At 39.9% G+C, this 10,341-nt stretch overlaps 1 protein-coding gene across 1 annotated transcript; it reads left to right on the forward strand.

The window, feature by feature from the left end:
- The first annotated feature begins 6,498 nt into the window (after positions 1–6,498).
- On the forward strand, positions 6,499–9,525 carry LOC126386053 (acidic mammalian chitinase-like). The gene is made up of 11 exons (XM_050038151.1): positions 6,499–6,523; positions 6,671–6,700; positions 6,792–6,993; positions 7,103–7,159; positions 7,242–7,407; positions 7,941–8,065; positions 8,163–8,286; positions 8,370–8,552; positions 8,665–8,784; positions 8,880–9,018; positions 9,110–9,525. Exons 1-11 carry the CDS (start codon positions 6,499–6,501, stop codon positions 9,370–9,372), a joined length of 1,434 nt encoding a protein of 477 aa, XP_049894108.1. The 3' UTR covers positions 9,373–9,525.
- The last annotated feature ends 816 nt before the right edge of the window (positions 9,526–10,341 follow it).

The raw sequence follows: 10,341 nt of genomic DNA on the forward strand, positions 1-10,341 counted from the left end.
GCTCAAAGCGGCAAAAAATACATTTGAAAAACTCAGCAGCAATGTCTCTTTCCAGAAATCATGATCCAGTTACTCAAGATAATCCACAAACCTTGTTGTGAGCGGTTTCATGTAGGAACTATTTTCTTTCTACCATATCACTATGCAGAAGGAAGCATGCATCTACTCATGGATGAGAGGTTTGTGCTTGTGACAGCGTAAGATGTAAACCTTAATGGTGTCCTCCTCAGCTGAGCTATAACGTTAGTGTGCGTTTATCTACAAAAAGTAATGCACCAAAATACATATATAACCCCTGCAGTCATGAGCCAGTAATTCATGTATAACCCACATAATTGGGAAGGCTACGATCAAGTGAAGTGAAGTAGTCTGTGTAAGATGGAGGAGGTGGATGGGTCACAAAACACAGGACTTTCCCTCAGGAGACTAATGTTTGGAACTGTGTGAAACCAAGTGAACTCTGACTTATTTGTAAGGTATGTGATCACCATGTTTTCTTTTCCTAAATCTCACCTACATACCCACATACTCAGTTCAACAACTGCTGCTCCATTTATTTAAAAAAAAAAAAAAAAAAAAATGTGTCAGAGGTTTAGTATTTTCAGGATCAGTATTTTTGTAATACTGCCCTGACCTTTTGTATGAATAATCAAAACGTACTTAGTTTGAATTATTGTTTTGTTGACTTTTACAAGACATGGTTAATATGTGTCCAGGTCAGTGTGTCTAGCTAGCACATGATGCTCTGTCGTGGCTGATAGGATGGGGATGGGGACATTTGCAACAGCTAAGCAGCCATATCAAAACAGACCACACAACAGTATCTTCCAACATACACAAATCATTGTCGGGTGCATAAAAGGATTCATTCAAGTATATAAAATTATCAACTGTTGTCTGCTACATTGGCATATTGATGCCATTACAAAAAATGGAGTCTTACATCTCTGAGGACATTTGCAGGCTCAAGAATAATCACACACACTGTAGAGAGCAACTGCTAATTACACAAGTTAATCAAACCTGCTCCCCTGCTGGGACAGACCTGAACATAGAAATTAATGTATTATAATTACAGAGCTGTGGTATGTTGTTTTATACACATGAACAGGTAGGTGTATTTCTCTGGCTTCATCCTGTCTCTCTGACAGAAGAGACAACACAAAGACAATGTGATTAATTGGGATTAAATAATCATCTCCATGTGTCAAATTTCAATTAACTAGCACAGTGTGTGTGTGTGTATTGCGTGGGAGATGGCAACAGGTCTGTGTTTACACAGCCAGTTCTCTGTGCATGGTGGTTGCCATGGTGAAACAGTTTTGTGGTTCAGTAAATTCAATGTAATTTATTGCTACAGTAAAAAAAAAAATCTGTATTTGCAGAGGTTAAGACCTGTGTTGCTTGTAGTGTACATGAAAGTTTTGACCGGCTGAAAGAGCAGATGACATCTCTGGAGCGAGAACTGAATTGATCCAGGAATAAACAGTCTTTCATTATCTGACCATGTATTCAAAATGAACCACAATGAACTCTACGTGGCTTATTGACTCTCTCTGGTGGTGAGATCTGGTAGTGTTTCAACACTACCATATCCTCTGTTTCCTCTGTTTCAACACTGGCCATGTTCTCATAAACAATCACGCACATACTGTACATAATTTTATAATTGTCATTTTAAATATTGGCCAAGCATTCACTCCAAAAGCATTCAAATCATGCTGAGAAACTCTGAGGGGACTTTTCAAAGTACCCATATATTTAAAAAAAACTACAGTCCTACCAGATATAGGCTGTGCCCTTGACGTTGGAAGAACAATAACAAGAAAAATCTTCTTAAAATGGATCCAAAATACGTTGCCATTTTGGTAATGATGTAACACTGATGCAAACATACAAAACAATGGCAATATATAGACATCATGGGCTGAAGGAGCTGCAGCATGCTGAAACTCTCATGCAATAAGTGGGTATTTTTCACACTGTGTTTATCAAGTAGTTTGGCGCTGAGCTGTTGTTAGCAGGGATAATAATTTACTGCTGACACTCAAATTATATTCAGGGTGAAAAGTAATTGAAAGCAAGGACCGGCTGAGGTGCTTAGAGGTGATTATGTGTTTATTGGAAATGGCATTTATCTCACAGCATTGTGTGGAAACCTGTAGCTTACCAATTCACAAAACAGATACAGATTATTTTTTTGTAATCTCAGCATTGTGGGTGTGGAATGATGTTGCTTGTTGGTCCACACTGAAATAACTCAACAATTGAAATTTAGGACCAATATCAAAGGTGTCCAGAAGATTAATCCTAACAATGTTGGTTATCCATTGAGCCAGCAGATCATTTATCCAGTGAAATTATCCAGTTGTTTTCTTTCAAGTGTCACCATTGACTTGATGTTTTTGGGTAAAGTGACATGTCTTCGAATAAGAGATGAATTGGCCAAAATGTTGAATGAATGAATCCTAATGACACCCCACCTTTTCATCTAAAGTAGTGCCACCAGTACCTGCCAAACTATGTGACATTTCCATCAGCCTCAGCTGTACTCTTAAAACTAAACTAAGATGGTGGCAGTGTTAATTTTACAGCTTTTTTAGATTCAGTCGTAGTCTTGACACAAAAATACTTCAGTCACTTCAGGCAAAAGTTTTATCCTTCACAGTTTTAGTCTAGTTTTAGTTGACGAAAATTCACAACATTTTAGTCATTACTTTTAGTCAATAGTCTATATGTTTGTTTGTTTTTTATCTTTAAACTAATCCAATTAGGCTAATTCAGGTGACAGATGTATAAAAATTTCATTTAGACAAATTTTTCTACAACTACAAATGATTTCTACACAATTACAAACAGTCATTTCTCCAGCAGTGTTTGACAGGTTTAAGGGGTGATTTATGAGCACACACTTACTGACTTTGACACCACAAATAACTACTCTGAGACAACTACGATTTGTACTCACATTCATTGTAAACTCTGGCTGATCGATCTCACTGTTAAGAAGCAGGAAAGTAACTTAATTAAAGCCTGAATGCTTTCATAATTTGCAGCGCATTTGTCAGGAGGTTTAATGCATGTCTCTCAGAGTTGGTGATTAAAATTAAACTTTCAGCTCTGTCAGAGAAAACTGATCTGAGATCAGACTGTTTACTTACATCACAGCTACATTCACAGATAACTGAGCCTCCTACCTGCCTTTCAAACAGCATCAACCCATAAACCTTCTCCAGTCCGGACTGAGTGGAGTCCTGCAGGGATCAGCTGTGAAGACCGGCAGTTGGCGGCTGCTTGCTCCACTGCCATTCAGCGGCTAACGGGTGGAGCTGCTAACAGCCTCCACTGCAACTAACCAACTCTACAAATCCATTCAGCAGCTCCACCATCCACATTCAGACACACACAGCTGATTCTCTACTGCTGAATCACAGCTCACAACTCGCACCAACGGCTGACGCTGCTGCAGTGAGTGTTTTGCTGGCTAGCGAAACATCCTGGTGCAGAATGTCACAAACATTTTCATCACGTCTCTTCTCAGCAACAAAAATGAAGCATTGATTTCGTTGTAGTTTTTATTATCAAGATCTATTTTTAGCTTGTAATCGTCTGATTTTTGTCATGGAAAAAAAGGTTGCTAACAAAAAATTTCATTATAGTTTTCGTCAACAAAATTAACTCTAGATGGTGAACATGGTAAACATTAAAACTGCCTAACATCAGCATGTCAGCACTGTCATTGTGAGCACGTTAGCATGCTGACATTAGCATTTAGCTTAAAGCAAAAAGCATTGCGTCTGTTATATTATCTTTCCTCTCATGAACCCACACAGACCGGCGGCTCCATCCTCTCACCCTGCATGCTTTAGCCTTCCCCTCAACCAGAGAACTCTACCTTGTGCTGCCATGCTTATTTCTGCTGACATTCCATATCATAGAAACCAGATGCAACCAAAGCATCTCAGCTGAAAAAACGCAGCGCCCCCAAAGTGCTTTCAAATACTCCCACCTGGGCATTTTCAGCTGAGAAAAAACACTTTGGTGGACACAGTGCCTAATAAGTTTAGAGATACACAATCACTGTCTATCACAATACAAAAATAGTAATGATTCAACTTTCTTTGTGTTTTTATTGGTTCGTTAAAATCAGGCAGCCAAAATCTATAAATACATCAAGCTGTTGTCATGCACTCTTTGTACGTATACCTTCGAAAAGTAATGCACCAGAATTCATACAGAACCCATGTAACTGAGAAGGCTGCGATCATGTGGCCAGTGCACTAACAGGAGTAAAGAAGGAAGTGGTAGCCTATAAGGACAGAAAGTTATGAAAGCTAGGTAGGTGGGAGTGGTGGAAGGGTCAAACAAACACAGGACCTTCCTCCAGGACACCAGTGTTTGTGTTATTTTAAAGTGCATCGTCACAGTGTGTCTTTTCCTAAACCTAACCTACATAACTTTACCCTCCGAAACCTAACCTGCCTAACTTTACATTAAGTACGTTACAACAACACCCAACCATGTTTATTTTCCTAAACCTAACCTATGTAAGTTGGTTTTATAAATATATAATCCATTTCACACCAAACAGCCTACTGTTCCTTGGATCTCGGATTATACAAATGAGTAACACTCATTCTCATTTGTAATACATGAGTAACACTCTCCCCATCCACACTAAGAGAGCATGTTTCCATTATACTGCAATGTTTCCATTACGATAAACCTGTAATTATGGTGCAACTAGCGGTCACCAGTAAAAGACTGTGGTTGCATTAAGCAGTTTTCAGGTGTGATGTAATCATGCAGGTGAAGCAGGGTGCTACTGGACCTTGTTAACATTGCCTAAATGCTTCATAGGTGAACAGACAACTCATCTTTGTGCATCATGAATATTTACACTCAATAAATAAAGTATTGCACAGTAAAAAGGGCAATGGAAAACAAAGTGGAACTAATAATCTGTATTAACTACTATGTACCGTACTGATACTACTGCATCTATGTGAATGGGACTTAAAATGTCAGACAACTGAATATTTGGGACAAGTACATGCAGATGTCCTTTTGTAATCATCATTTAAAATCTATTTATTCAATAGTTACTAAAAATGTGATGGTCGGAGTGCCCTAAGAGCTCCTCACTGTTTATCTTGGCTTTTGAACCTCCACCCAGTCTCATATCATTGACCTCTACACATTCAAATATACGAAAACCATATTATGTTTTACCTTATGCAGATGACTGATTCTTTTTCACCATCATTTTGAAATACATAGCTCTTGTCTCATTAACTTTATTCATAAAGCACATTTTCTGTGTTCATCACGTAATTAAACCTTTCAAAATGTAACTGTTTGCATCTAGATAACTTAGTAATATTGCTAGTAGCAGATAGATTTTTAACTTTTCATAGAGTAAATTTGGGTTTTAAATGTATCAACCTCTCCAAAGCAAATGTGTCACCTATAATGAATAAACTAAAACTGTCTTTCATATACTGCGTGTTATGATTACTACTGGAACATAAATGGCAGCTTTGAGTATAAGAAAGGACATTAGAAGAGATACCCACACACAAATGTAACTGGGCTAGAAAGCCACAAGGTCTACAGGCTGAGATCAATGCAAAAATAGTCATGTGTATTCAAGACATCCATGCACAAAAAAGGGTGCTCAAAGTGCAAAAAATGTTTGTCTATTGTACTGACGCACCCATGACAAATGCTTTTGTTGCCCTAAGTAGGCGCAGGTTCACCGCAGCCCTTAGACTTTGCAGCTTTGAGTATAAAACATTATCAGTCAGTGTCTGTTCAAAAAGATTTATAGAGGTGGCAAGGCAAGTGGGAGACTTATTTAACAATCCACATTGCATTACAATCACCAAACTGCTTCAAGGACGGGAAAGGACAAAAAGCCTCTTTACATTGTAATATGACGAACAGCACAGTTCATTTCAGGTGACCGACTAACAGTGATAGCTGATATTAAAACTACTAAAGATGATAAAGCATGCAGCAGAGAACTTAAGGACAACTGAGTAAACATCAGTATCAACTAATGTATGTAAATGGAAAATGCTGAGACACATTTTGCTGTCTAAGAAATATTTGGGTTACTTATATAATATTACAAATATTCATAAACCAGTAATATACTTACAATACCGAAACAAAAATGAGGAAAGTTATAAACTTAAAAACTTCATTTAAAATGCTGTTGGAGTGTCCTGCACTGTTTCGCCAACAACAATCACCTTGAAAATATCTAACATAATTGGATCATATCATTATCAAAAGGCACTTGAAGGTTATCAGTGCTTTTCGTAAATCCAATGCGACACTAGTCTTGACCAAACAATTGAATGAGTTTGACTTTTGAGTTTTGCTGGAAAAGCAAACCACATCAGGCACATTCATACAGTTAATACAGATAAGGGGAATAACCCAGGAGTATATAAGAGTCCCTCAGTCCTCAGTTTGTTGTACAGAAGCAACATGGGCAAGCTACTCATCTGCGTCGGTAAGCGAGCTCCTTGCTCATAGAAACTTTTCAAACTTTGTTACTACACATTTTAACTTAATTTCATCTCATGCATAATGCAGATTATTATTAACAACTGAGCCTCTTCCTCCTCACCGTCTTTAATTCTGTCTCCTCTCTCTGCAGGACTGGCTCTCCTGCTGCACGTGCAGCTAGGTAATTATATCCTTAATTCAGTCAGTGTGATTTGTTCAGACGCATTTCAGTTGGTAACATAATGTAAGAGCAATTGTTTCATATGTTGCAGGATCATCCTACATCCTCTCCTGTTATTTCACTAACTGGGGACAGTACCGTCCTGGAGCAGGTAAGTATTTCCCCACCAACATTGACCCATGTCTCTGTGACCACCTCATCTATGCCTTTGCTGGAATGGACGGCAACATGATCAAGACCTACGAGTGGGACGATGAGAAACTCTACGCACAGTTCCAGGCCCTGAAGAATGAGTTAGTACACACAAATGCTCAAAATAATAGTGTGACACTCATTAATAGGCATAAGTCTGCACACAGATTAAGTGTGAGTGGTTAAAGAGATTGTTTTTGCTTCTTGCAGCAACGGCAACCTGAAGACTCTGCTGGCCATTGGTGGATGGAACTTTGGTACTGCTAAGTAAGTCATAATGAAATGAAGATCAATACTCTCACCGAGAGCAGCACAGGTAGAAGCACTCTGACTGTCTTCCTGTCTCCAGGTTCACTGCTATGGTTTCCTCTCCTGCCAATCGTCAGACTTTCATCAACAGTGTGATCAAGTTCCTGCGTCAGTATGAGTTTGATGGTCTGGATATTGACTGGGAGTACCCTGGCTCTCGTGGCTCCCCACCTGCCGATAAGGAGCGCTACACCGTCCTGGTCCAGGTCGGTCATATTGCTAATCAAATTATGGCTAAAGGAGAATTCGGGTTGTAGGATAAAATAAACAAGCTGGCATTATATTGTGGTTATACACTGTACATAGGATTTTATTTTTTAAAGGTCTTGTGTAGGATTTAGTGACATCTAGCGGTGAGGTTACAGATTGCAGCTATCTGAAACTTAAAACGTGAATGGCCCTTTCTAGACACAGTGTTTGGTTGGTCTGCTCTGGCCTACAAGGCAGACTCAGTGGAAGAGGATCGACTCCATATGTAGATATTAAAGTCTCATTCTATGACGACAAAGACATAACATTTTTGAGTTTCAGGTAATTTTTACACTAATAAAAATATAGTCCATCTAAACCTTTCAGGGATTTGGCCATGAACTCTACCCATGAGATTTCATAGACTTTATATTAGGTTATCAGTTTACAATATAGTCATCAAATGCCTTTGACACAAAGGCTATACTCTAAAAATCCATCTCAAACATATAGCAGCTGTAACTGTTTTTCTTTCCTCACCCATCTGTAGGAGCTGATGAGTGCCTTTGTGGAGGAGGGCAAGAAGACCAACCGTCCCCGTCTGTTGCTGACTGCTGCTGTCTCTGCTGGAAAGGGAACCATTGAGTCTGGATACCAGATCGCCGCTATTGGAGCGTAAGTACATGAGCAGGCATATGCAAACATTACCCTCACATTTGTTGTACAGAAGACAGCCATTCCTAAACATTAATCCCCACATCTTGTTTACCAGTGTGCTGGACTACTTCCACGTCATGACCTATGACTTCAACGGTCCTTGGGAGCACAACGTTGGAGAGAACAGCCCTCTGTACAAGGGCCCCGCTGACCAGGGATCCATGATCTACTTCAATGTGGTGAGTGACGGCTCCTGCTGTAAATTAATAATAATTAGTTGTGGAACAGGTGCTCACACCGGCCTGTACGCTCTCATGTGTAGGACTATGCCATGAACTACTGGAAGAGCAATGGTGCCCCAGCTGAGAAGCTGCTGGTTGGTTTCCCCACCTATGGTCACACCTTCCGCCTGGCTTCCTCTAACACAGCTGTGGGAGCTCCCGCCAGTGGACCTGGACCTGCTGGACCTTTCACTCGTCAGGCTGGCTTCTGGGCCTACTATGAGGTTTGTGCTTCTTCTTCTGAATCTATGCATGCATATACTTTAAGACAGGACAACCTACGATATGCACATGTACTGTGTAGATTAGTAATCTTAAATCTTTCCTTCCCATCAGATCTGCACTTTCCTGAAGCAAGGAGCCACTCAGGCTTGGGACGCCCCCCAGGAGGTGCCATATGCCTTCAATGCGCAAACCTGGGTTGGATATGACAATGTTAAGAGCTTCAACATCAAGGTATTTTGTTACATTTCATTATTTAAATTCCTGTCACAGCGTTTTATGTTTTAAGGGTATTTAACACTTGTTTTCACCTCTCATCCACTCTACAGCTTGACTGGTTGAAGCAGAGTGGTTTCGGTGGAGCCATGGTGTGGAGTTTGGATCTGGATGACTTCAGTGGCACTTTCTGCGGCCAGGGACCATACCCCCTGATCAGCACCATCAAGGCAGCGCTGGGAACTGGACAAGGTAAGCATGAAACACATACTGTATGTATACTCTGGTAATGAACATATTAAGACTGTTTCCATCTTTTTAATTCCCTTATTTCTCTCCTTAGCCTGCTCTAGGCCTCCTCACCCCGTGCCTCCAGTCACACCAACCCAGCACCCTGTGCCCCAGCCTGGCCATAATGTCAACCCACCTGTCAACCCAAATGTCAATCCAGGATCTGGCTTCTGCGCTGGCAAGGCTAACGGAGTCTACCCTGACCCAACCAACAAGAACCACTTCTATGAGTGCAACCAGGGACAAACCTATCTCCAGCACTGTGCTGTCGGCCTGGTGTTCGATGACAGCTGCAAGTGCTGCAACTGGGCTTAAACATCCATGGTTGAACTTTTTACTGGTTATTCTTAAGTTAGGAGCGGGGTCAAGTATCATGTAACATATGACCATCCAACTAAGGCCCATTCAAGAACAGCTCTGTAACATCTCTCATTGTTCTAACCTAAATGAATATCACATTTAAAGCAACTTCAGATCTCTGATGGTTTTTTTTTGTGTGTGTCTTGTGTCAATCTGTAATATCATAAAACCACAAATCACTGAAGCAAAAGGAGTTATTCAATGCAGAATAACTTTGATCATCAAACACGGGCAATAAGAATGCTCATTTATCTATTAACTCCTCACAAAAATAAAGACAAATAGTGATGCTCACTGCAAATAAAACCATTAGCATAAAAAGCTGAAGAATATAGTAGCGGAAAGACAAAGGCAACGACCGAGGTTACAATTAGTACATACTCTTATTGAAACACAGGCACCTACCTACTATTTTGGATAAAATCTTTACCATGTTTGCTATAATTTATCAACATAAATTCCGTCTCAATATCTTGTCTTATTATTACCATGTGGTTCCATTGACTGAATAAGATAAATTAAAATGAAAGGAAGATAAAAGGGAAAAAGCACCACCTTTTAAAACCATGGACTGTTTAAGAGAATGACCGTAGCTACCATAACATCACCCATTGGTTTGTGGACTCCCACTTTGAAGTTTGGCTATCACCATCTTGTTTTTTTGGAGCCAGAAGTGGCCATACTTGCATGAGAGGGTGGAGCTGAGGAGGAGCATGGAGTGGATCTGATTCTCAGGCTGTAGTGACGCCTCTTAAACAGTCTGTCACCTAAATATGCGTAACTTTAAGCTGCAATACAGTTTAAAAGGGGGAGTTATATAACAAATCAGTTCCATACAGTTGTCATAAAGGGGGGAATTAGCTGTAGAGACTGAAACAGTCTGTTTTACTTGTTTCTTTGTTAGTTTTAAGATTCTTTTTTTTC

Source organism: Epinephelus moara, chromosome 24, assembly GCF_006386435.1.
Source record: "Epinephelus moara isolate mb chromosome 24, YSFRI_EMoa_1.0, whole genome shotgun sequence".
Classification (NCBI taxonomy): Eukaryota; Metazoa; Chordata; class Actinopteri; order Perciformes; family Serranidae; genus Epinephelus; species Epinephelus moara.

What these genes read in the sequence shown, in the direction of transcription:
- LOC126386053 (XM_050038151.1), top strand. Translation starts at nt 6,499, where the DNA reads ATGGGCAAGCTACTCATCTGCGTCG. An exon ending in CAGATCGCCGCTATTGGAGC is followed by an intron (nt 8,066 to 8,162) that starts GTAAGTACATGA and finishes CTTGTTTACCAG; the next exon opens with TGTGCTGGACTACTTCCACG. An exon ending in CCATGATCTACTTCAATGTG is followed by an intron (nt 8,287 to 8,369) that starts GTGAGTGACGGC and finishes TCTCATGTGTAG; the next exon opens with GACTATGCCATGAACTACTG.